A 27,653-nucleotide genomic window follows, 5' to 3' on the forward strand; every position below is an offset into this window, starting at 1 on the left:
ATACAGCATCTGGCTGCAGCTCTGGGCAACTTTGCACATGGCTCTCGGAGTCACCGTGCAAATCCTTGCACAGTTTGTAGGCTTGAGAGGCATTCGGAGGTCTACAGAGAAAAGTGCTGTAAAGAGGTCTCTGCTAGTGTTCGAGAATTTGCCCCTGTGCGCCGAAGTCTAAAAGCGGACAACGTGAAAGGTTATTTTGCTACTTCTCTGAGAGCAAGCTGAGGCTCCAGGGAGGCGATGCACAGTGCTAGGTGTTCAACGCCTGCTGCCAGCAGGAGAGAGGAGCCTTGCAGAGCATCCTGCCTGAGAGCAGCCGGGGAGGGATCCGCAACTCTCTGCCCGTGCTGCTGGGAGCAAATAAAATACCAGGAGCTAACAGTAGTGGCAATTTATGCTTTTTCATCGTAAGCACTTTCCTTTGGGATGTGAGAGGGGGCAGTAGTTGATTTATGAACATTTTTGTTAATAGTTTTGTTTGGGTAACTTTTTGGGTTTACTCCTTTTTGTTTATTGATAATGCGAACTAGAGTGCGATATTTGACAAATCGGACTTTCCTGTTTAGAAATACGCACATACGTGTGCAAAATGCTAGTGCTATGGCCACAGGGATGGAAAAGTCTCCTACCAATGGGTTATTCCTCGAAATAAATAAATAAAAAAGTTGAAATAATTAATACCCACCAACTTCCTTTACTTCATATATTTCTTGCCTGCACTTGAAAGTTATCCTGCATCGTATGGTTAGACTGTCCTTAGGAAAAGCTTGAGAAACAGGTCGGACTGGAAGACATGAGAAGCAGGCTCCAGAGTACTGGAGATGCCAGGAGGGAACCTTTCTCGTGATCCTTCCTCTGATTCTAGGTTCAGACACTTATTTGTGGGAGACTGCACCTCAGGGGCACATCAGACAAACTTGTGTAGACAAAAATATGCTCTGTAGTAGGCATAAATGGCTTGCTGTTGCCAAAGACATCTGTCTTGGGGGATGTATGCGCATTATCTGTGTATCACACAGATGTAGGAATATTCAGCGCTAGTTTTATGCTGGAGGAGGTATCGGAATGATGGCTCGTGTCCTGGCAGTGGCGCAGGGGACATCAGAAGTGACAGGCAGGACAGAGCTGATCTGCTGTGCTGGATTGTTCTGGAGCTAGCATGACCCTGGGTTACTTTTGGGTTTGCCTCAGTGCAGACGCTTGGGCGGGATGATCTCTCACGGTCCCTATTGAGACCTATCCTGTTGTTTATCGGTATACAAATTTATATTGAGTATCTTTCCTTGGCCTTTAGTCAAGAGCTTCTTCCTTTGGTTGCAAATAGGGAAGGAGGATGTAGAAAACAGAGCTTAATGTAGCTTCTCAAAGGGTAAACCATTCATCTCTTCTGTCCACAGCCCCTTCCTATTTTTTGTTTTTCTTGCATCCTAACATATGCTTCCACTTTTCCTTCCATTTGGGGATTGCCTAGTCCTCATTTTATGCAATATTCTGCAACAATCTTTTCTCTGTGCCTCTCCTGTCCTCCCCCAAGGCTCGCCATGTCCCCCACCCCCCAGTACTCTGCCAGAGTCTCTGTGGCATTTCCATCCTGTGGTCATGGAAGACTGGACATGGTTCCTTTCAGCATCCATCAATACAGGCTGCTTTTTTTTTTTTTTCCCAGTCAGCTGCAGAGTAATAGGAGGCTCTCCCTCTGCCCAGAGGGAAGAATGTCTGTTTTCATGATGCTTCCTGCTACCTGTCAGCCACGAGGGAGGAGGCTTGAAGGAGGAAGATTGAACTTGATGAGGATTCTGATTGCTGTCACTCAGTCGCTGCCTTGACCCCCTCAAACCATCTGAGCATCGTGCCCTCCCGACTCCCCTGTTTCCATCTCTGCTCTCTCCCTCTCCTTTTCCTCCCTTCCCTGTGGCAATGCAGATTCTCCTGTGCAGAAATGTGGCCCAAGGCCACTGCCAGGAGCAGAATGGAAATGTCAAAGATTGCTCAATACTCCACTCTTTTTCCTTCCGTTACAACTGGGAACCCTCTCCCAGCAAGTGCATAAGTGATTTTTCTTCAGGCTTTATAATACAGAATGTGATAAATTTGGCAAGAAGCGAGACTCCCATTTGCATCCCGTTTAAGTACTATTCATAGAGACTGGAGGCATTTCCATGTGCTCATTTTGCAAGAGAGAGCCTCTCGTTGACAGATGACTGCAGCTGTAGTACCGCTGGCTTATACTGGCTCTCTGTGGGCTTTCCACCTCGCTTCAGCCCTCCCAGAAACCTGTTGCTGATTGTCCAAACAGTAACGCTTCTTTGCAGGTGCCTGGATTGATCAGAGGATCCTGAGTCACCTGCAGGAGGGACATGTCGCACCAGCGCACAGGTGGAATTGGAGAGGATATGTCTTTAGCACATGTAAACATGAGCTAAGACAGGTCTTAGGAGGAGCAATGAGTCGTGTTCCAGTCTGTAGGAGTTTCTCATAGTGAAACTTGTCCTTTTTTCTCTCTGGTCTGTTGTGAGACTCCGATGATACCTCTATATTCTTTGGATTTCTGTCTGAACTATAAATTGTTGTTAGTGCAAGCTATTCGAAAGATTTTTAAGGCATATCTGGAGCTGTCAACCAAAATACCAAATACTACACATTTGTAGTTTGAAAGAAAGCTGCTTTCTAGCCTGAACTTTCAGAAAACACCGTGGTGTAATCTGAAGGTAAGGAATAACAAATTCTGAATGAAACAAGAACTGCACAGCATCAGAGAGTTTCAACAACATATATGTTTATCTACAGTACATGACAACCAATCTAGTCTCATATTAATCTTGTAGAAGAGAGGCAGTAGTTGCTCAAGGTTAAGCCACTTTTCAGCTTTTTTTCTCTGTCCATGAAGATGAATGCCATTGCAGAGATCAAGCATCGCACATTGTCTTGCTCTATGTATGTGACACATGATTTTACAGATGTTGTTTTCTTTTTCATCTAGTACAAACATCTTCCAGGATTTTGACTCATTTCCTTAAGTCTCTTTCAGCTGTTCAGAGAATGGCTAGAGGAAATGAGGTCTAATATCCTAATGCATTGCATTTACTGTAAGTACCCTCTCACTTTAAGTACAAAACTTTGCCTTTTTTTAATTTCTGAATGTCCATTTGAATATTCCCCCGCACAGGAAACAATTTGCAGTTGCTTCTGTCCTTCAGAAACTCAGCTCCCCAAGTTGAGGCTCTTTAGCCTTAATAGAGCTTAAGGTGTTCATTGTAACCTTAGCCAAAAGAGGGGAGCTGATGCTGAAGGCATCTAACGAAAATGGCGATCCAGATTTTAGTGTGTTACATCTTTTGGACGTTTATTAAAAAAAATCTGAAGAGAATGGACATACAAGTTACTAGGACTTGACATAAAAGGAATTTAAAAATTACTATTACTATTCTATGTTATTTCACTGCTGAAGTATTCTGCTTGGCTTTTTCAGTAATTGTTAGGAAACTAGAAGGGCTTTTTCCGAAAGGACCCTCTTTGACAGTGAATCCTGCAAACAGTCATAAATGAATGTAATTTTACGTGTGTGAGCAGCCTCCGTGGCTGGTTGCCAAACCTAATGACAACTGAAGTGTACTGTTTGTCCACCGGCCAAGATTGCTGCCGTTAGTGATAAAAGCATAAGGGGAGTGTAAACATCTGTGTTTGAAGGGAGAACGTGACTCCTATTTTCTAGGGTATACCAATTAGAAAGCACAGTAAATGGTAATCTCTCAGTGGATTTACTCTTGGGGATTATATTGATTTATTCTGAGAACATAGGTTTTCAGATATACCTTTAAATGGATTTTTAATGTTCTTTTTCATGTCGCAACAGATTTTTTAGTACAGCACGTAAGGCTCTCGGTTATATTATCTTTAACAGCAAACAAGCATGTAAATAACAGAAAAGTTTCTAATGTTGCTACCGTGCTATGCAACTCTTGGGCTGCCCCATACAGATCATTCCTGGAAATTGTGACTAAAGCGAAGGATCGTTTAGTAACATTATCAGCTACAGGGGGTTTTGTCACTGGAGGGCTGACAGCATTAAATGTCTATGATTTTAAATGTCATCTTGACAGCTGAGTCCGTAATCATGTAACATAATCGTTAAATATCTGATACGGAGAAGAATTCGCTGGTCAACTAGGTACTGACGGTTGTAAATCTAAGCGATAGAGAGGATGCGTGGGCCGATTTAAGTTAAGAAGAGATGAAAACCATGGCAGGGAAATTTGAAAGTCAGAGAGATGCATCTTTTACAGGGTCCTTGAAAGTCTGGCAAATGCCAGGTTGGTCCTACATCTATCTTTTCCCATCAGTAATTGTCTTAAGCTAAGTAGTACTCCTCCGCTCATGCTGGGTGAGCATGCTCCTTGTGACGTGGAGTGGACTTCTTTTAAAGAAAGGCTTTGTGCAAAAGCCACACGGGAAAAAGAAATCAAACTTGTTGGTTATAACCTGTCATTCAGAGCCTGCATGTTTGGGGGGTTCAGAAAAGGTCTAAATGAGCTGTGTAATAGAAGTGTTTTGAGTGTTCACACACCTAGGCCATTCAGAACTAACTAGATTCCTGAGAGAGTAAAAACTTGCACTTGGCTCTCTTAATCTGTTTTTTGTTCAAGAATTAATGGCTGCACCGACATCACGTGTTGAAGGTTTTGTCTGCAGCCCTCAGGACTGGAAACTTAATTTTGTGCTGAATGAAATCTGGCTTTCTCACGCATTCTCCTGCCTCCCACAGGTGGGTTTCTAAGAGACGCAGCAAGTCTTAGGAAGCTGCCACAGACCAGTAAGAGTAGGGCTGGAGGAGACCTGGAGAGGTCATCTGGTCTGTCCCCTGCCCTTCCCGGCGGTCAGACGGAGCAGATCTTCCCAGGCCGACTTTTGTCTAAGCTGCTCTGAGGCAGAGTTGTGGTGCAGAGTCTACCACCCATTTTTTCTAGTACATAACTAGTTGTTAAAGGTCAAAAGCTTCTCCTGATATCTGACATAATCTCCCTTGCTGGTTGCTTAATTCCATCCTTTTTTTTCCCCCTGCTCTGATGGATATAGTGAACTGCTGATCACAATTCCCTTTATAATAACATTTCGCACATTGACAATCAATATAACATCTTTGACTTGTCTTTTCTATGATAAACCTTTTTCAGCCTTTTCTTCTGGTGCATCTTTCGTAACTCCTCTTATTCTTCTCCAGCTTGTTTGTGCTTCCTCCAGATATGATGTGTAAAATTGACGTCTGACTCCAAATAAGAAATGTAGTGCTCCCAGGTTTAACAAGATAGTTACCTCTCCGTGTACTATGTGCTTCAGTTTGATTCAAAGCATTGTAAATCTGATTTTAATCATGATTTAAATCAGCCAACAGTAAGCCTCATTTTAACTGTTTTGCATTTGTACTTAATCATTTTGTAAAGAAAGGTTTAACCTCCTTTATTACCGTTGAGATAGAGTTTTAATTAAATATAGCCTTTGAACGTAATGTTATACTTACTTTGATTAATCACTGTGCCTGTATTTAAGCAATTATGTAGCTTGTTATATATACACTTATTCTGATTCTTCATGTCTATGTTTTAGTATGAAAATAGAAAGTGTTGACGTTTCTTGTATTAGATAATTGATTTTTTACTGATGATTGGCATCGATTACAGTGAAGGAAATGAGAATTCTGAAATGTTCTTCCGTTAGATAAATAGCGCCACATAGAAGCCAGCCAATTCAGAAGAAAAAACTCATTCAGAAATGTTTTGAAATAAAGAATTAATGTCTGAAAGGCCTATCTGTAGTCAAAACTGGTGGTTTCTAATCACTGTGCTGCAAAAATTTTAGAACTAGCCCATCTCATCCTCTTTTTATTCTTAGAATGGCAATGGAAAGAAACATTCATGTTTTTTTTCAACTCCTGATGAGTAGCTCCTCTTTGAATAGGCTAGTTGCTTAATTGAGTTGTACTGAATGAACTGAAATAAAATATTTTCTCTGCACCTGCTAGGAGACTCCAGATGCCAAAGGCTGGTTTATCACTGTGGCACAACCTGCCTGGAGGTGCTCAGTGACTGACTTCCATGAATTCAGTAGTTTGATTATCTTCAAAATGTTGGCAGCAAATGTACTGCTTGAATAATTTTTTTTCCTTTCATTTTTTTTAATGATTAGAGGAGTTGTAAGTTCAAATTTAAGTTGTTGTACTTTCAAAATTACTGTTGAATATTTTTACTTTTTAAAAGGAAAATATGCGTTGTAAAAATGCTAAGTTTTTATAATGCTACTTTTGATGTAATATTAAATTAAATATGCAGTTTAATAGGGTGTTTTTACCTGAAGTGGTTCTGTTCGTATGCCTTAGATGCATCTTCTACACTGAGACCCGGTACTGAGATGTTCATTTTCTGCTGCTCAGTGATTGCCCGATTCTTTTCTTTACTTTTGCTGCCTCTTTGTTCACTATTTCATATGGCATGGAAGTGCTTTCTATGCCTGGATGAGCATAACTTTTTAACTTTGAAAAGAAATTATGTGATCTTCAACAAAATAAAAGCTTCCTCCCAGTAGTGTTCATTGTAACACAAGCTGTTCAAGTTTCCTATTCCATAGCACGTCTGACTTCCAGCTATTATACCTAAAGTTGCTGACTTTGCAGTAATGCTAATATCATCATACCTAGGATTTGAGGTATGCAGCACAATGAAAGAGATCAAATGGAAGGAGCAGAAGTAAACCCTGTATTTCTGGTCTCCTCCCATAAACTGGATACGATCAGAAGCGATGCTGAAATGGGATTCCCTGCTTAGGCAGGTACTTGGACTGTGCTTATAGCGCGATACCCTCTTAAGTATCTCTCCTGGGGCAGGAAGGAGGACCACTTTTTCAATAAGCAACTACCTATATATATGCCATGTATATGCAATTTGTGATAGGGCTTATTAATAAACTAAGAAATAAGGTACAATTTGCAGGCAAAAAATACAAATGGGACTTCTGGTGACATTGGAGATTAAATTCAACAGCCAAGATATGCATCTCTTTGCCAGGAGACTGGGGAAATGAAACTGGATTGTCAGAAATACATCCAAGTCTCTGTATTCAAGGCACTTCCAAGACAACATCAGTGACGGATCTTGCCGGGTGTTAGTGTGATTACCTGAAGCGAGATTTGTTCACCCTACGAGGTTCTGAAGAACGTGCTGATGAATCCTCCAGAAGTTCTCCTTGTCACAGTTTCAGAAGGCATGTGCAAAGTTACTTCTCTAATAGTGGCTCTCCCATTAAAAATGTGTTTATTAGATTTGATATTGTCTTTAAAACAGCGCTTATACAAGAATTTTTTACCAACGTTTTAGTTAGTAGCGAAGTTTGTGCACTAGTTAGGCAAGGGAAATCTAACGTACTGCAGGCTTATTGAAAATCACTGAATAAATAAGGTTAATTTATATGGACAAATATGGAAATACTCCAAAATCTACTTCTTAAATGGATCCGTGTGCCATGTGGATGCATGACGTGATGCAATGACTTGTATTTCAGTAATAGAGCTATATAAATACTTCAGCTATCTTTATTAATAAAACCGGCATTTTTCTCACGAATCTGTCAGTTCTTTCCGTGAAAGAAAAGAGAATACAAAGTAATATGGACATAAAAGATAGCTGTGTCTTTTGAGCAAAATTTGGTGAACATGTTTTTAATCTGAAAGTCTTGTTTATTGCTGTAATCTTCTAGGAAAAAGTACTGAACTAAATAGAGAAAGTAAAAAGCAGTGCTCCTCTTTGTGGTATTTAATGTGGTCCATCATAAGAGCAATGATAACATAATTATGCAATTATTGGTATATTTTCCCCTCTGGAGGCCTTACGTAGATGATTACCAGTGCACCTTTTAATGAAATTGCTACTATTTGATAAAATAACTGCCAAGACTTGAAATAATTAGAATTCGCATTGCCAAAAGTCTTACATCTCCTTCCTCGGTTGAGTCTTTTCCAAATAGGCATTAATTCAGATTGCAAAACGATTCACTGTTCTCCAGTTTTCTCATTTCTCTTCATTAAAACTACCTTTTCACTGCATTTCAGAAAACATGCTTTCAACCTCATGTTGCTCCTTACAAGGAACATTCATTCAAAATGGAAGTTGAAAGATACTGCGCCTTTTAATGTAAATGTCAGCACAGAAGAGTGAGAAGAAAAAGCCATTAAAGGCATAGACTGGATGAATGACAGCTGAATTTGAATACACTGTGCGTTAGCATGCTTTTTCATTCCTTCTAATCATTCTCCATACTTACTTTGTAATTTGTTTACTTATATGTGTAACAGCTGATAAAACTAACTGTAGGAACAGCTGGTTAATAAGTAATTTTGGAAATTAGAGGGAAGAAGGCAATAACTTGGAGTAAGGATCAGTCTAAATGTATAAATCTCAATGCTGACAAGTTTGGCAAGCAGTGGCTCCTTTTTTTGCAAATTCTTCTTATGTGTGTGTACATACATATATATTTATCTGTCTTTTTTTTCTTTGAATAAGAATTAGCAGGTAGTCATTTTAAGCTTAGACCATTCTAGTTTAAAAAAACCTGATAGGTCAGTCATGCTTTGGGTTTGGTTTTGTTCATTAGTACATTGCCTGTAGGTTCTGTGGTGAGTAGTTTAGGTCTAAGAGACCATAGTGCGTCAACATGCTGTAATAAAATGAATTAATCACCTAGAATAGGTTGTTGCTCATAGTGCTTCAAGATGAGTGACTGAACTGCTATAATGCTTATGGTGCTTCTTCAAAAAACAACCGCCAAAACCCCAAAGCAACAGAAAAAGCCCCAAAACTGTGACTTCCTGGAAAAAGGAGGATTCAGAAAGGTATCATACCCAGACGTGGAGAGAAGCATGGCGTTTGATCCTGCTGTGGCCATTTAGTATATGTGCTAAACTAGACTTATATTCAGCTACGTGTCTGCCTTTGACAAATGCCTGTATTAGGAGAGTGAGGCATGCCGATCAGAAAGGGCAAGCTGCTTGGTAGGCAGGCAAAGCGGCCTGTTGGCATGGCTGGAGTTTCCTCACCCCAGCAAGGGAAAACACAGCGGCTGGGGGAAGAGGAAGGTGCGTCTCTGTCTCTGGAAGGTGCAGTTCCTTCCCCCAGCCCCTTGCCCTGAGGGAGCGTTGTGCTTGCATGTATAGGGCATCTCTCACATGTTTGTTTTGGAGGTCACGTGCAGAATCTCCTCCGCTAAGCCTGTTTCTGAAATAAGGAAGCAAAGCGTGATTAGCTACATTGCTAATTGCTGCGACCAGACCCTCTGCAGGAGGATCTGCTGGCTTCCACCCACAAGCAGGGGATCAGCCCAGGTGCTGATGCTTGTCCTGCCTGAAGATCCTGTGAATGTCTCTCTTGGAGAGTGGGATGTGCGGGGGCTAGAGAGCTGGCTGGATTTGTCTGCTTGCCACCTGCCTCTGAGGCTGGCTGGTTTTCTGATTAGTCAGATCTCGTTCAGAGGGGTGTATAACCTCCCTTCAGGTGTAGCTGGGTGTCTCCTCAGTCGCCTGAGCTGTTTGCTATGCAAGGGGTAGGCACCAAGTGCCCCTTACTTGTCCTGTGGAGTGCCCTCCCAGGGCGTGAGGTGTTTAGTGAGGCAGGTCCATGTAGGAGCAATCCCAAACCGTGGAGCTGAAAGGTTCCCGTGGGGTGTCACTGCAAAGAGGGGGTGTCTCACAGCCACAGCCAAGGCCCAGCTGCCTCTGTGGTTCCCCACACTCATGCCTCCGCAGATGATAAAGACAGCCTTTGTTCCAGCCTCTTCCACATCCTCTCTTGGGTTTGCCCTGGGTGGGAATCGGCTGGCCAGCTCCACACTTGCTCTTTGTGTTGGGGGTACCCGTTTCTCCTTTACGCTGCCTGCAGATGGAGTGGGTTTGGCTGTGCCTTTGAGTGCTGGGCTGGCGAGATCCCGCCGTCCGCCCTCCACGGTGCCCTTCCTCTGCTCCCTTCCCGTTCAGGGTGAAGGGTCTACGGCAGGGGGAAGGCCGAGTGAGAAGACAGTGGTTGCCCTCACGCAGCAGAATAAATGTCAAAGCCCCCATTGATCCTCTCCCCTGGTTTTCTGCTTGGTAACGTACAGCCTTTGAGGATCCCAAACTTCAGAGCAAATGCAAGCGCAGGAGCTCTGCATTTCTGCTCTGGGAAACACATGGCGTCGAAGAGTCTGTTGGTCAGCAGATAGCACTGACTCTGTTAGATGGGTTGGAAACAAACCACTTAGTTCTGCAGGGAAGCCTAATCAGTCTAGACCCTGTAATACATGCCTGGTGACAGTTAAGTTTTCAGTCTCCAAGATGAAGTTGGGGCTGAGGAGCTGGTCAACATTTCTATCGGCAAGGATTTGTGGCATTCGTATATGCTGAGAGTCCGTGACGCTTGCAGGGGACAATCATGTCTTTGGTCTTTTTTGGTCTATGTCTTTGAGGAAGACACTAGCATGGGTGTTGGCATGGGTGGTTTCTTTTGCAAAGTAGGAGGCTATGCTGCTAGCCGCCTTTTCCCCTGCAACCTAGCTGAAATGGGATCTGATGTAGCTTTCAGATCAAATAATTTAAAATTGACATTTGCCATTGCTAAACTTTTCATCTAGCACAAGGGAGAGTGTCTGTTTAGTGAAGTGGAACAAAACAAGTAAGCATATGATAGCATCTCTCCTTTGAAAAATCTGGGAGATTTTATACATCGGAGTAAATTAAAGTTGTTTCAGTGTGATTAACATGTAAGTTTGACACTTTGTTTCCTTGGGGCATGAAATGGCAGGACAAAGAAAATATAATTGAAAGGGTCTTAAATTCATCTCCGTCACAGCGTATGTCAAGTGTCATAGTGGCTTTAACAAATAAGAGACAGAGTTGGAAAGGTGATACTCTTCAATTAGACTCACTAATACTATAAACACCAGGCAGGCTTCTGGCTGGGACTTCTGCACTTGTGTAAAAGAGATAGTTTTGCTTCTACTTTTCTTTCAGACCTGCAGGAGACTTGTGTGTCTGAAAACATGTTCATTTTTCCAGCAGTGCTGGGTATGCTGAAAGAGGATATTACCTCCCTGCAAGCCATGTCTTGCTGATATCCCCAGACCATTGCATCTACAACAGTGCCACTACTTTAACTGATAAAGCATATCTCTTGTTTCTGCTCTCTTATGTTGTTGTAGATGAGAAACTGAAAAATGCGGTGAGGGAGGTCGATGTGATAGCCCTTGAAATGAACCCAGTGCCCAGAATGAATAGGCACTGAAAAGAAAATAGTGTCTCTAATTGTATCCAATCACCACAATCTTACACCAGTGTTGCGGACATTTTGTCCCTTGAAGTTTTAGCTCCTTCGTGCATTTGTCATAGAAAAACGTTAACTGGTTTAGAAATCATGGTCAGGATCAGGTCATGGTCAGGTCATAGTTTTCGTTGTGCGATGTTTGTTCAGCTTACATGGGGACTGCTGATGATTGTGAAGGTTATGGGCAACCACAAAGGGAAGAGACAGAAGCTCAGAAGAGCCTGCTGTGCCCTTACAGTTCATCCCAGCCCTGGGAGAGGCAGGGAGAGGGATTTACTCTTGCTGGGTAGCAATGGACCTGCTGGCAGGTTGCTGCCAGTCCCTTGGGCTTGGCAGAGAGGCTGGCGTTGGATGTGAGCAGGTTGTGGCTGTACTGTGGAGCTGTGCCGTGCCCCTGTCTTGGGAGATGTTTGAGAGAAGTTTAATGTGGAAGGCAGTGGTATAAGGCACAGGTTTTTTTTCTTTTGTTTGGTTTTTTCTGAAAGCAATCTGTTGTGTTGTAGGGCTGCCACAAACTTCTTGTTCCTTTTAATGTTTAGATAAGAGTTGAAAAAGGAAACAGCCACAGAGGGACTAACCTGTTGGCCTAAGGTTGTGCAGGAAATCTGTGGCAGAGCTGGGAATAAAGTCCGCAGCACTTGAGTCTTCATCTTATTCTATGGCAGTCCCACGCCCTTTGTTTGCTTGGCAGCTGGAGATGGTTTCCAGTTGCTTGTGCACATGATGTCGACTTGCACCTGATGTGTTTTTCCGTGCTACAGCAGTGTTGTGGCTGAGGCTGAAAAGCTCCGGCATAAACCATATTTTTTTCCCCAGGATGGTGCACTCCTTAGCCAAAGCTTTTTTTATTTGCACATCCCTTAATTGTTATAGGAACATTCTGCTGTCCTTAATCATATCCCTGCAATTTGACCTGCATTTCCTATCAGTATTATCTAGAGCTGCTTCATTTTCTAATTCCTCCAGCCCGGTTTTCCAGATGTTCCTTGTGCATGCAGAAGTCACAACTGCTGTACTCCCCCTCTTTCCTCCCTCTCCCGTCATTTTTAGGACTTAGGAAGCTGCTTGTAATATATTCACATATTCTGCTTCTTTTTTCATTTACACAGCTGCCTTCACAAGTGATCCTGGCATTGTAGTTTTTAACTCAAATTTGTTATATTACAAGGTGAAGCTGGGGTAGTGGAAGTGACTCTTTTCAGCCGTGGGACACAAATTTAGAACATCCAGAATGGATCTTGGGCTGTCCAACTCTGAGCTTTGCAATTTATCATATGGGGGTTGTTTTTATTGTTAAATATTTGCCATGATGAACGTATTTTGTTAGCATATAACTACCTGCTAGTTGCCCTTGAGGACAACTGTAGAGGGTCATCCAGAACCCCACTGTGGTTCTCTGGCTGTGCAGTGTATGGGCAGTGTTGGATGTTTTGCAGTGGGATCCACAGTCCGTGACTGGCAGCGGGATCATCTGGCCCCAGTAGCCCTCAGGAGCCATGGAGACAGAGGATGGATTTCCTCTCGTCTCCTTGTGCTGTGGGGCCCCTGTGGTCAGGTGGGCTTCACTGAGCTGGGGACACCCAGCCAAATACTGAAGTAGTGGTCCCCCTCCTTTTCCAAGGTGTAAGGAGGTAGAGAGAGGGTGGGGGCATGCCCAGGTGTGGGTCATATAACAGGGTAAGGATGCACACCCACACCTGGAAATCTTCAGTGGAGGGATAACGATGGGTTCCTCCATCCTGTTGCTCAGATAGTTTAACTATCCTGCTGATGATAGGTAAAGTCATGGTCCTGCTTGGGGTGAACACACAGCCCTGGGAGGAGACAGCAGATGCTGTATCCCATGGGGTTTGGCAGTTGGAGATCTGTTGTCATCCCTGACGTATATCCTGCCAACCCAACTGATTCCCCAGTTATTAGTGTTAGTGTCGCAGTTATGGTTAGACGCTTATGAGGTGTTACTGGAGTGCACAAGAGCAACAGTGGGCCTGGAAGAGCCCTGTCATGGCTCTGGTGCGGTACAAATGGAGCAGTCTCAGACATGAGGCGTTAGCAGTCTGAGGAAAGATCAAGAGATAGCAGATGGACACAGGCTGTGGGGATTAGTACACTGGATTACAAGTTGTTGGTTAAGCTCTCAGATTTCTGTTACTTAATTATTCCTCCAAAAAGAAGACACAAAGTCATTCCCATCGTTCTAAGCACCATTTTAATGCTTCTTTTATAAAGACAGGCGATATTTAGGTACATAATACCAAACACATGTGATAGTGCTTGCATTTACAACCTGCTGTACTTTTCTTGAAGATACATTATTTTCAGAAGTCAACAAAAAAAACCCATTACATTGTGGGAATATTTTGTGTGAGGCATTAATGCAATTTGTAAATTGTTTTGCTGAGAATTTGTAGGCTGCATAAAAGGAAGCATAGCAAGATTGTCTTGAAATATGAGTGATGGTTTCAACTGGAATATCGTGGCTTTTGTTGTGGAGTACCACAGTGTGCTTGTTCCCTCTTTGCCTTTCTTTCTCCAGCTCCAGTACGTAACGTATTTCTTGTGCCTCCAGACAGAGTCCTGCTCTGCTGTATTGTTTACCACCTTTAAAAACTTTCCACAGCTTGCCAGATAGTCCTGATAATAAATGTTGCAAAATTTTGAGGTCTTAATCTGAACGGGTAGGATGAGTAGTAGGAGAAAGAGTAGGTAAAAGTCACAAATGTTGCATAAAAATATGAAATTGTGTTTTTCTTAATCTTTCTGGCAATTATTATTTCTCAGATGGTTGTTTATACATTCAGTCACGGAAGTGCATATGCAGGGTTAGTGGACCTCATGTGGAAAATTTCTGGTGGCACTGGAAAAACGCACTGGTGGACAGCCTGTTGGGTTTAGCACTGATAAATAAATCTTCATCCGAGGGACACAGGGAGAGAACAAGGGCTCTCTCCAAAACCCAGACCCCAAACAAAGTAATTAGGCTCTCCAGGTGGTGTGACCGTCCTTTGCTTCCTATTCTGTGGTGGATTTGTCAGGAAGAGGAGCAGTTACCTGACCTGGTCTTAATCCAGTATATACGTTAAGAACAACTAAAGCTGTGAGATGAGTGAATTAAGTCTGGAATATGTAACCTCATCCCAACTAATTATCTGATTGTTTTGCTTGCACGTCTGTTGTTATCTGTGTGAGTAAGGAAATTCAGCCTCTGAAAGGAGACACAGAGTGTGTTTTTGCATGCAAGTGGTGGTGGTTTTTGAGAAACATTTCCCCCCCCGAGTCGCGCATGGCTGTTATACATCCAGTCCAACTGTGCAATGCCGTGCTATGCATGAGAGGGGCATGGGGCGATGGTTATTTGTAGGACTAAAGAGCCAGCTTTCGGATGGCAGCTTTCCCCCTGCTGCCTGCTTTGTGCCAGGTGTTTGGAGCTGAGGGCAGGCCTCTACCAGCATCGCCCCTTCTGCTGGTGAAGGAGGGCTGCTCCGTGGCGTGATGAGGGGACACCTTGGTGTTTGCTCCATGGCAGGGGCTGTATGAGTGACCTCCCCGGTGCCGTGCTCCTCGGTGGTGGGGCGGGGGGGCCCCCCCAGTCCAGCCACACGCATCTCCCCTGGCAGGGCCCAGTCTGAGACCTTGGTGGCTGCAGGCAGGGAGTGATGCCAGTGAAGGATGTCCCGATATTCTCCTTTCCCAGCCTTCCCTGACTCTTCTGAGAACCTAGTGCCAGAGTGACTATACAACATTGCACTTTTGCTACTTTGTACAGCTCATGTCATTTGTCGCTTGAAGTACCCTATAGTCTGTGGGAAGCAGTGAAGTCTTACAAAGACATTCCCGTGAAGAACCTGCATGGTCTTTCATGAAACCTTCTCGGAGGTCTCGGCCCTCTGCCTTGTCAACTGCCAAAAGTTGCTGGCTCTGATCTGAGGGGTTTGGAAATCAGAGGTCTCCTTGCCTCTGCCCTGCAGTCAGGCACCTCTGTGTCCAGGGCAAAGGGTTTTTCCAGCGCTGTTGCCAGCTGAGCCACTGCTGGCCACGACCTGCACTCCTGAGACCTTGGACTTGCACCCTCCTTGTTTGAGTTGCTGTATCACAGTTCAGGCTCACACCTGCACTTTGAGGTAGCAGATTTGAAATTAAAAGCTGGATTTTTTTTGCCTTTTTCTGGCAATTATTATTCCTAGGATGGTTGTTTATGCGTTCAGTCACAGAAGCGTATATGCAGGGTTAGTGGACCTCATGTGGAAAATTTCTGGTGGCACTGGAAAAATGACTGCCTGTTGGGTTTAGCACTGATAAATCTTCATCCGAGGGACACAGGGAGAGAACAAGGGCTCTCTCCGAAACCCAGACCCCAAACAAAGTAATTAGGCTCTGCAGATGGTCTGACCATCCTTTGCTTCCTGCTCTGCGGTGGATTTGTCAGGAAGAGGAGCAGTTACCTGACCTGGTCTTAATCCAGTATATACGTTAAGAACAACTAAAGCTGTGAGATGAGTGAATTAAGTCTGGAGAATGTAACCTCATCCCAACTAATTATCCGATTGTTTTACTTGCACGTCTGCTGTGTGGGTAGGGAAATTCAGCCTCTGAAGGGAGCCGCAGAGTGTGTTTTTGCATGCAAGTAGTATTTTCAGTGGCATGACTCTGCTACTACATATGGATGTTGTACAATCTTGTACAACTGTGCTTTACATGAGCGGGACATTAGCTAACAGCAGTTATTGTAAGCTAAGGATTACTTGTAGGACTAAAGAGCTACTCCGAAATGGGAAGGGTTTATTCCTGCAAGACCACTTCAATATTTGTGTATGATATTCTGATGTTCAAATATGCCCATAGTAGTAAGAATTTATCTGCATTTTCTGCTATGAACTCTACTTTGGAGGTTGACTAAGACTTTCGCATCAGGGGTATGCTAACTTAGCAACTCCCTGCTTGACTTACCTTAACAGTAGAGCCAGAGAAGCCTGAATGTGCTTCTTTCTCCAAATACGCCGTGTAAGCTGGGCAGTGGCTGGGAATTGTGAATTGAAGCTGCTAATTTTACACAGCTTTATTTTCTGAGAACTTTAAAAAAGTTGTGTTATGGCATGTTCGGTGATAAAGAAGGTAAGAGGTCAGTCAGAGTAGCTTTGGTGACTGGGAGATTGGTGCCTCAGTGAAACTAATCTGGTAGTGTTGGGATGGAAGCTTGAAGAATATTTTGCATGAAATTTTTTTTGGAGGTAAGAAATGACAAATTGGCACTTCAAGTAAAGAAATAAGCGAGTATGGAAAGCACGTACTGATGCCTTCATTAAACTGGACACTTCTAATCTAAGAGTGTGAGTGGAGCTTCTGAGTACATGAGAGAGCAGTTAAAAAAAGATAACTGTTGAGCAAGGAAACTTCAGTTCTTGGCAACATACTGAGTAAATGACAAAGAATGATTAAAAGTGCTGCCATGTAGAATCAGGCTCATATGTTCTTGAATTTAATTTTTAAATAGCTTGGGTCTGTTCCCATTCAAAAGCCAAACCATTGCAGAAACTGGTGCATCTGAAACTAGTTTCAAGTGGTTTTTTAAAGGCCAGTTCCCATCTGCAGTGGTTATTTGCTCTGTGTGCTGAAGGTCTTACAATCCAAAAGGTGTCTGTAGAATTGCACAGTGCCATTGCAGCTTAGTGTTTTTAAGAACTAACTCCCAAAATATTAACTGCACATATGCAACTATAAATAACAATTTTGCTGCAGAAAAAAAATAGTGTGTTGTATTGACAGGCATTGTATTTTACGCCTTTTTTTTTTTTTTTTCCAGGTGGTTCACTGCCCCGTGAAGAATCTTCACTGGTTGTGAATAAAGGGGAGGAATTAAGGCTTAGGTGCAACGAGGAGGGACCTGTGACTTGGAATTTCCAGAACTCAGACCCATCGGCAAAAGCAAGGAGTTCCAATGAGAAAGAGTGGTACACCAAAAATGCAACAGTCAGAGACATAGGCAGATACATATGCAAAAGCAAAGGGAGTATTGTCACCTCTTTTTATGTTTTTGTTAAAGGTAAATATCAATGAAGGCATTATTTTTGTTTTCCCCCGACTTTCCCACTCCCAAAATAACAGGACAGTAAATGCTAGAGGAGGGAATGAATTTGAGGTACAGAGGGAGAATACAATCTGATAGAAGAAATCTTCTTCTCTGTCCAGTAGAAAGAAAGCTCACTCTCAACTTTGCTTGCAGTGGCCTTTGTCACAAGAGCAAAGTTCTGGGTGAGTTTCTCCTTACATCCCTGTAGTTCTGTGGTGAAATGCACCTGAGCTCTCTTTCTAGAAGCTAGCCAAGTGACCTGAATCGGTTGTATGAGTCAGTTGTACTGTGAGGAAGCAAGCAGTATGTAGAGATGTCTTTCTAATTCCATGCCATCCATCAGTATGGAGTCATGTAAGGTTTGACCACAAACTCTTGATTTATTGAGGCACTTAGCTAAAGGATTTGGCTTTTCAAGGCTGCGCTCTCAGGCTTAAGCCAGCAGGCAGCAATGATTCCTCTGCCTCCAGCTCCTGATCTGCCTTGTGACTGATCAGAAGTGTCTCAGATGGGGAAAAAGGTGCCTCTGCTCTTGACACATTTTCACAATCCTTTATTACCCTTCTTCTTTGTGCAGTGTTTTCTTCAGAATTCTTCTCTTCTTTTGTTGGCTCCTGATCTGTAGGTTCATCAGCTACCCTCAAGCTGACAGTTTACTAAGCCTGGCATTCTCTTTTCCTTTTCAAGGAAGACGGTTATTTTGCTGCTTCTTCACATAGTTCTTGTGGTCTTTCTTCCATGTTGATGGAAAAAAGTCCTACAGAATCCACTTTCTTGGAGATGGCATTCCTTGTCCAACAGGGATTGTCTCAGCGAGCCTCCTCTGAACCCTGCCAATCCTTTGAGCATTACTGCAAGGTTGTTCTCCAAGACAGGGAAATACCAGCACAACACAGCGAAGAATATTTTCCAAAGGGAAGATATCTGGCATAGTGACCATACAATTTAAAGAGTGCTTCTTTAACCACTCCCGAGTTGTCCAAATAGCCATGCAGCTACCATGGATAAGTTTTCTTGACCTTCTGTGTTTCTCTAAGACTGTAACTAAAGAAAATATGGCATGTATTTTACCTATATGTGACAAATATTGTTGACTGTATCTACCAGGACTGTTTTCTTGAAGGTCATGGTAATTATCTCAGACAGCTGTGGTCATAGAGATATTTGTACCTTCCATTACGTGAGTGACTCCTTCACCTCAGGATAGCAGGCAACCCTCCCCCTGAGCGTGATTACCAAAGCCTCAGAGAAGTTGTGTGGCCCTCATGCAACGTGTTGTTAATTATTTTGTCTTAGTTGTGTGAAAAATATGCAAAATTCACTTTGACAAGTTCCTGGCAGTAAAATTAAGTATGTTTGTGAGGTTGGCCATCATTTTGCAATAGGCTGTGGCTTAATGACGTCTTACATCACCTTGAAGATGCTACTATGAGCTCAGCTGCTTGTGGCGTTGCCACAAGCACCCCATATGCTTTCTGCTTGTAAAGCTGGGAACTGAGAGAGAACAAGACCAAGAACCTCGCTCTTGCACAGCCCCAAGTGGCACATAAAATCGTGGCAGCTCTTTATCTCTTACGTCCTTCTGGATCTACTAAAACCAAATTTTCTGTGAGTCTGTGACTAAGGATGACACAGTGTTGATGGACTGTAGGCACTTACCTCTTTCACTTTTCTGCTTTGGCAGAAAGTGCCTGTGTTGTGTCTATAGAAGCAGTTTGTGTCCCTGTCCAAGAAAGTTTAGTGAAATCAAGCTAATTCAGACACCTACATAAGAGAGAAAATCTCTTGATTTTGATCTCAAGTCTTTTCAGACTCAAGCAATGATAAGTACCTCCAAATCCTGTGTTGGAAACCTGAGGTATGCCCAGAAAGCAAGTGCTACCAAAGATGTACCTGGGGTGGAAAGCCGTGAAGAGAAGAACATGACCATAAGAAGCCTTGCTTGTGCCTGGATTCCCTACAGCAAATCCTTTCATGTCTTTTCACCATGATACCTCCTTTCCAGAGGGGAGTGGAAGATGGGAGGGGAACACCTCAGCAATTCTGCTTACCCCAGCCAAGGCCTTCCCTGCAATTTCAGCTGTTAGTGAAACCGGTCTTTGTTCCTTTCTTCTATTTTCAAAAATGTCTTTTTTTTTTTTTTTCCTGGGGAACCATACTTTCTGCATAGTGAAGATATCTTGGCTTTGTCCATATTGGAGAAAAAGTGAACTGAGATGAAAACAATGAGTTAGGTCTCTGTCAGCAGGGACATTTAGATGAGCTCTTCTAATCCATGCTCTTCCAGCTCAGGAGTGAGAGCTATTCACAGCATTTCTCTAAGTATCTATGTGTGCAAAATGTCACACTTTGGTTCTGTTCAGACGTGCTTTGCTTTTTCATTTGTTAGCAGTCTCCATCCTCTAGTTCTAGACTGATGCTTCAAAGCTTTTAATTTGTGGGGGCTTCTTGGGTTGCAGTATCAAATGAGGTTAAAAGTACACCTTCACTCTAGACTAGAAACCAGCCAGTAACTTCTCTGTTCAGTGATGAGCAGGCTTCAACTTAGCATTTCCTAATTGCTTACGTAAATGTCCCATGCTTTATTTTCAGCCTGGTCCTTCTTGTCTTAAAACAAATGCACATTGTCCATCATCTTAACCAAGTTCTGTCAGTCTTCCTTGTTAAGTCATGTTTTGTTTATCTCTGATTATTCGAGTTGTATGAAGCCAGTTTGCAAAAAACAATGAAAACTTTCCCCTCTGTTTCTACATTTCTAATTCATGCTGCTCTGTAGGGAGGGCAGATGGGAGCTGAAATAAGCTTTTACAGAGTGCTTGTCACCACACCATCCTTTATTTTTGTGTTTGCTATTAATGGCCAGGTTATTAGCACTTCAAGGTCAACACCCAACATGGGCTTCAACTTTAGTTGTAAAAGTGTTTCAAGTACTGTATGTTTGTGTGCTGTGGTTGGCCGATACGAAATGCTTTAGAAAAGTTACCTTGTGAAAGATTATGTGACGATTTTTCAATCAGATATGCTGTTTGTATGCCCAGCTTTTTTCTAAGGAGGCTCAAAATAACCCCTGCTTTCAGGGAGGAGAGAGAGAGAAGTTGTTTGGTGCTTCCTCTGGTAGCAATGTATGTTCATTTAGATTATGTATTTTACAGAAGTGAAAACCATAATTTAGGTGCTTTTCGACTTCCATTTGCTCATAAATTTCTTCAAAATCCTCCTGTGGGCATGAAACCGTAAAACCCTGCCACTAGCTAGAAACAAATTACTTTTAATGGTCTATGAAAATCTGTTTACTGTTGTTGCGGGTGGAGGTTTTGGAGCTAAACAAGGCAAAAAAAAATGTTCATCTCCAGATAAAAAAGCGGTGAGATTATTTTTAGTGCACATGATTCTTTAGTGTGTCTGATATTGAATGCTACTGCACATCCCCTGTTGTGCTGCTCTTTTAGGACAAAATTTAATGTCTCTTGGTAAACATGAATTAGATAATACTCAGTTTTACTGGCTGAATGTAAAACTTTCTTTGATGTAAGTGCCCAATTGCAGAGTTATGGTCATCAGAAGTTCCCTGTGCAATGTCAGCTTCTCTGACAGGTCTTTGCATTTCTTCACAGATCCAAACGTGCTCTTCCTTGTTGATTCTCTGATCTATGGAAAAGAAGACAGTGACATCCTGCTAGTGTGCCCACTAACAGATCCAGATGTTTCAAATTTCACGCTGAGAAAATGCGATGGCAGACGTCTCCCCAAAAATATGACGTTCGTTCCCAATCCCCAGAAAGGCATAATTATAAAGAATGTACAGAGGTCATTTAAGGGCTGCTACCAGTGCTTGGCCAAGCACAACGGAGTTGAGAAAGTATCGGAGAACATTTTCCTGAATGTGAGGCCAGGTAACACAGGACTTTGCCTTCTTGTAGAGCACCTGATTTTACCCTTCGCCTCCCAGGAGTTGGTGGGAAGTGTCGTGAAGCCTCGCCTTGTGTCCTGACCTTGTCATGGGGAGGCTGGAGTTGGTGGTCTCCTCTGGAGGCTTTTGGAGTCTTTTCCTACTCAAAGCTGTCAATGCTTGTGCACCAGGGGATTGCTTCGTGGTGCCTGTGGTCACTGCAGGCTATCCAAATGAAGGTGATGGGCTTAGAAAGCTTGCTCTGGGTAACTTGTGTCAGGGCACAGGTTGATCTGGTGACACTTGGCTTGTGGCTGGGCCAAACAGATTTGGCCGTGATAATTTTTATTTTCTGTTCCTGGTGATTTCCAGGCGTTTTTTTAACCATTCTAAGAAATGTGGGTTGTGCTGTTAAACTTTGAGAACAAACCAGTGCCCTGAGGTTTGGACAGGTTTGTGCAGGCAAGGTGGAGATTTGGGTGCCTGACTCACATGTCTGTTGCCCACAAGTGACAGCAGGAGGAACTGATAGATGGTGTTGAAGAAGAGGGATTCAGTGGAGAGGCAGAGCTTAGGGAAGGAGGGGGCCCTTGTTTGTCTCCATCTTCATGAGTGAGGATGGTCGAAACAGCAACCAAGCAATCATGTGCCCAGATCATGATGAGGAGTGCTGCCAGATGCACCACTTAGCTCTGCAAACCTGTTGATGATGCCCCACATTTGACCTTCACACAGCCTTGTGCCCTAGGGTTGAGTGTTTTAAGTGGGTTTGGGAAGGAGGAGAAGCCCAGTGCCTGGCTATGCAGTACATTACAGGCTGGTGTTGTCTGGGCAGTTCGGAGCCAATGGTTACCCTGTGTGTCGTTAATCTGCTGTATAAATACCCAGGAGAGAAGTGGAGGGAGCAGTTCAGCATGCCAGGCTGGCTTGGTGTTTCCTCGGGGGCAAGTAAATGAGTTTATTCTCCATGTAGCTCTGGGGCTCTTTGAATGAAGTAACCCCTCCTGCAGCTGAGAGCGTGTCTCCGCTAAGGCGTGTGTGCGATGCAGAGGCTGTAGCAAGGCCTGGGGGGGAAGCATCCCCTGTCCGTGCACACATGTAGGTTGTGCACCAGGAGTTTCTGTCGGCTGCAAGGGCATTTCTGTTCTCACGGCCGAGGTGTCTCGTTGGGTTTTTGTTGGTGAAAGGAGAGCCTCAGGTAGGGGCTGCGTTGGTTGGCTTTGTGCTTTCAGAGGCATCCAGCCATCAGCGATGCCGTCCCAGCGGTGCTGCTGGAGGAGGAGGTGCAGGGCTGGGGCCAGCGGGCTGGGGGGCTTTTCCCCCCTGCTGCCTGCTTTGTGCCAGGCGTTCGGAGCTGAGGGAAAGCCTCCACCAGCATCGCCCCTTCTGCTGGTGAAGGAGGGCTGCTCCGTGGCGTGATGAGGGGACACGTTGGTGTTTGCTCCACAGCAGGAGCTGTGTGAGTGACCTCCCCAGTGCCGTGCTCCTCAGTGGTGGGGCGGGGCGGGGGGGACAGCGGGGGCCATCTCAAGTGTAGGTTTGCTGTGGCAAATTGAAGAATACTTTTTCCTGGTGATTTGGAAACTCCGATATAGTGAATTCTAATGAATACTAAATTTCAATTAGTGAGAAGAGAACAAAAGTTTAATCAGTACAGGCATCTCTGGCATTCTCCTTTGATGACAAAAATCAAGTCGGTTCTTGCTGTCTGTCTTGTTTGTTCTGGAACAAGTTTTTTTTTTCAACTGTTTTTTCAGTGATGGCCAAAGAAAGGAAGCAGTTGGTTGATATAACTGACACTTCTCTAACATAGGAGAGTGCAAGTTGTTGTATTGGACTGTTTCACTTTTTTACGGGATACGAGTCTGTACTTGCTCGATACAGCAGTGACTTCAGATGGGAGGGCGCTGACCTGGCATCCCTTTCCAGCAGCCCACGGATGGTGGGCAGCCATAGGTGGCCATGGGACCTGGGCCCTCTGCCCGCGTTCTCCATCTGGGGGGAAGCGTGCAGTAAGTGGAAGCATCTGCTGAAGGCTGTCAGCAGCAAAGCAGCATTGTCATCCTCAGTGTTGTAATTACTGTGCTGTAGTGTTTAGTCCTCATCGAGCTCACCCGGTAAAACTCCCACTTTCTTCGTGGCTGAAGATTTAAGTGCATTGGAGAACCTTTGGTGGGCAATGTTTTTGTAATCGTAACCATGGCACACAGACCCCCAGGCCTGAGCTGCTGGTGCAGAAAGAGAGAGGCATCCATGAAACAGGGAGCTGTGCAGTCGTACTCAGACATATACCAGCCCTGCTATGATAGCACAAGGAGTGTTTATGTCCAGCCCTTCTCAAAACAATGAGGGGCTTTATAGCTTTACGGCTTTTTCTTGGTTGTCCGTAGATGTTTCTGGTGGATGAGAACACAGCATGCCTTCTGCACCAGCTTCCTCCTGTCTCTTGGGTACTGCTGAATGATGGGGGGGATTTTTGTGTGAACCTTTATATCTGAAGAGAGCAAATATGTTTCTTTGTTCTCTTCCATAGCTGCTTACAGCAACATGAGGAAAACATTATTGTTAAAAGTATGAATGGTTGAAAAGCGTGACGTTTTTCTAAGTATCGTATAATTTACCTAAGACAACTACAAAGCCTATGTCAGAGGCAGGAAGAGAGTCTGGAAGACCTTATCTGATATAAGTTGCATTCACAGTTTGAAAGTGAGTCTTCCTGCATAAAAGTCCTAGTGGGAAGTTCATTGGAGTCTCATAAATAGGGAACATTTGAAGAAAGGATGAAGAAAGCAGAAAAACAAACTGTGGAGGGAATAGAGGAAGAGCTGAAGAGCTTTGGGGAGATAGGAGGCACATAATACTCAGATATATTTGACTATTGACAAAAGACACCCCAAAGCAGAATAGGGGTACAGCTAGCCCACGGCTGCTTGTAACCACTTACCTCCTGGGCGACGAACTTGTCCATGGTCTTGGCTCCAACCACCTCTGTAAACCATCACCATGAGCAGAGGTTGTGATGCTTTCAGGAGCAGGTGTGCTGAAGTCCTTGAGCTATACCTGTCCTTCCTAGGCTGTCCATCAGATGCTTTTCAGGGACCTGTCAGACAGTACTTCATGTCTGCTGTAGTATTTTGTAATTAAAATTTGCAGTTAATGCTACTCTGAGGTTCTTCAGTGGCTGATTCTCACTGTGGTTTTGGTTCCAGAGTGCAACTTTTCAATCGGTGTTATGGAATGAATCGTCTCAATGACGGTTCAACATCGTTCAAGTTTCTCCATGCAAGTTGCTACGCTCTAGCAAGTATTATCTAACTTTAATTGTAATTTGAAGGGAGATTGAGGCAGAAATGTGCTTGTTGTAAAGGAACAACTGTGTAATATGTTAAAGAAATTTGAATACCTCTCAGAGGCCTGAAATTGTATTGGAAAGTTAATGACTGTTGATTTTTATCCCCCCTTGGAAGCTCTGAAGCTAATGAGAAGTAATGTACTTCTAAATTGTTTTCCAGTTCACAAAACTCTTCCCGTCATCACCTTATCCAAAAGCTACGAGCTTCTCAAAGAAGGGGAAGAATTTGAAGTTACGTGCATAATCACGGATGTGGATAGCAGCGTACAAGCTAGCTGGATTTCTCACAAAAGTGGGGTGAGTTCCTTTAATTGTATCACGTATGCCTCAGCACAGTAGACAGACTCCCTGTAGAGTTTCACATGCTTGTCTTGGATACCTGATACTATATTGGTTTGGATTTGTTGCATTTCCAAAGGTCCCGCATCCCGCAGACTGGCCAGGTGCCAGCAACACCTGTCCCGTGCCCATGGGGGTGGCTGGGAGGGAAAAGCATCTGCATGGGCTCCTCTTCCCAAACAGAAATTAAAGTTAGGCTCTTCAATGTGAAGTTCAGGTGACCTCTGTTGTGCTACCTAAATACAGAAGCACGGAGTGCCTACACATCACATTGCAATCAATGGGAGCTGCAAATATCAACACATGGACTGCGAATTACATATTCTAGTCGTTATCATTAACAGTAAAATACCTGCTAATTAGCATGGGATTGTGTGTGACAGGAATAGTAGTAAGCATTCGCAGGAGTGATTAATTCATTTAAATTACATGGTGTGCCTCACTAACTGGGAAGGTTCTGAAAAATGAACCAGTGAACTGGCTTCCGTCTGTAGTGATAGATGAAGGTACCGCCTGGCATCACCAAATTAAATTATTGGAAGGCTAAGTGCTCCAGGAGAGTTCATTACCAACAGCCCAGCTATTCTGCAGATGAGGGGCAGAGAGATCCCCTCCCCTGGTCAGCCAACATGCTGCCAACTCTGCCTTTGAAACGAGCAGCAGGCACTGGGTTGTTTTTAAGGACACTTCTTGGTCTTCTGGTTATACCCTGAAATTTAAATTAACTAAAATTGTGAAGACACACCATATACATTCCCATGCTAATTGGCTGGTCTTTTACTGCTGATGGTAGTGACCAGAATATGTAATGGGAGTCCACGTGTGTATGGAAAAAAAGGCTTCTGTGATGCCGTGATGTTTGGATAAGTCACATCTCCTCGGGCGGGAGGCCCGTTCCCTGGGGCTGGGCATGCCATGCTTAGCTAATCCGCCGTCTCTGGCAGAGCTGCTCTCGCTAAGTGCTCGCTGCTCCAGAAATCCCACCTCGCAGCTCCTAAGGTTGAGGAGGTCTAAATGACATGAAGGCGGTGTGGGACATGCAGATGGGGCTTTTGGTCCTGTGCCAAGGTCAACTGCAAGTCCTTCATCTGAGAACTTCATCTCTTCTCTCGTTCCCTTCCCTTTTCTTTGTTACAGTGTGATGAAACTGGGGCCCTCCCTTAAGTTTTTGTGCTTTATCACTTTTCATTTTATGAGTAAAAGCCACAAGGAAAATATTTTTGACCAAATAAGTGTAACCTTTCTGTCCTTTCTTGTAAATAGCAGGGGATGCTATCTTTTAAATATTGACTATCAAATTAGATTTTGTACTGAAACAGAATACATAAAATTCATGTTTAAATAGATGCAGAATTACGTTTTGTCCTGAGTAGGTGAGAGGAAAAAAATCCAAAACACTTTTTCCTTGTGTGACTGAAGTTATCACTTTTGAAAATTAGGAGATTTCTTATAAGCAAGCACCTCCATACAAAGCAAACTTCTATTTGTGACTATTATAGCTCAGAAGGAATCAAAATTGCATTGAGAAGATTAAATTTATCTAGAAACTCTTGGAACCTCCAAGAATTGAAATCATTCTAATAGAAAATCATAACAAGTCCAGGTCTGCATTTAGAGTAATCAATGTAAATTCATCAGTCTTTCCAACCACACTGAGCATTCTCACAGAAACTAAAGTCAACACTTCAAAGCATTTATTTTTTCTATACGTACGTAGGCATAGATTCATTATATACTTGATGCTTTGAAAAAAGAATGAAGTTTCTGGTTCCCTTTAATAAATCTAGATTGCTATGGACCAAGAATCAGAGTGGGTACCAGAGGAAGAATGGCATGTAAAGCCTGCTGCCAGCAGGTTTCTCTGCAGTACATCTGCAGTCAGGAGGTGCTGCGACCTCGGCAGCAGCCCAGTTTAAAATGAAGCTCCAGCACCTTAAATTGTCTTTTGTCACCTGCTGGGAGGCATTGCAACTATTAGAGAGTTCAATGATTTTTAGGCACCACTTGAGTGGTGAACCACACTTAAGAATTGCGAAGACTTTTTATGGTAGCTGCAGCTTCTGAGCATTAGGAAAGTCAAGAGCCAGTGGTCATTTTGCATAAAGCCCTACAGCTAGAAGTGTTGTTAATGCAAACAAAATCTTTTGTCAGTTCGTCACCTTCATCAGCATTAGCAATTTAGCCAGAGTGAGTTAGGTCTGACCTTGGGCACAACACCCTTTTCTTCATATGATTGAAACATTTGAAGAAATCAGAGTTTCAGGTGAAAAAGCACACAGACACACACATGCATACACACACGCGCATACATTTTTGTGTTTTGCATGGAGAGATTCTAGTGACAGGTTTGTCGTACTGGCTTATTATTCCGGTTTAAAGTTATGAATATTAATATAGCAAAGTTATAATTACTTCTATTTTTAATTTATCTGGGAAAGATGCTGCATACACAGTGTTTTAGATGTTAATTGTTTTTTACCGACAGATTGTTACAAGCAAAAGCAGAAATTTGGGTGATTATGGATACGAAAGGAAATTAACATTGAACATCCGTTCAGTGGGAGTTAATGATTCTGGAGAATTCACATGCCAAGCAGAAAACCCTTTCGGAAAAACCAATGCCACAGTAACCTTGAAAGCACTAGGTAAATAGTTCTTGTAGAAATCTTAACATTT

The 27,653-nt window shown here is 43.3% G+C and overlaps 1 protein-coding gene across 1 annotated transcript in view; it reads left to right on the forward strand.

The window, feature by feature from the left end:
- Positions 1 to 9,003: 9,003 nt before the first annotated feature.
- KIT (v-kit Hardy-Zuckerman 4 feline sarcoma viral oncogene homolog) overlaps positions 9,004 to 27,653 on the forward strand; it is a 45,079-nt gene continuing 26,429 nt past the window's right edge. Inside the window, exons 1-5 of the mRNA XM_009702252.1 lie at positions 9,004 to 9,115; positions 17,131 to 17,370; positions 21,012 to 21,290; positions 24,799 to 24,935; positions 27,463 to 27,622. Coding sequence (XP_009700554.1) covers positions 9,004 to 9,115; positions 17,131 to 17,370; positions 21,012 to 21,290; positions 24,799 to 24,935; positions 27,463 to 27,622 — 928 coding nt within the window. The remainder of the gene's footprint in view (positions 9,116 to 17,130; positions 17,371 to 21,011; positions 21,291 to 24,798; positions 24,936 to 27,462; positions 27,623 to 27,653) is intronic.

This window comes from Cariama cristata, unplaced genomic scaffold (assembly GCF_000690535.1).
Source record: "Cariama cristata isolate BGI_N322 unplaced genomic scaffold, ASM69053v1 scaffold34096, whole genome shotgun sequence".
NCBI lineage: Eukaryota > Metazoa > Chordata > Aves > Cariamiformes > Cariamidae > Cariama > Cariama cristata.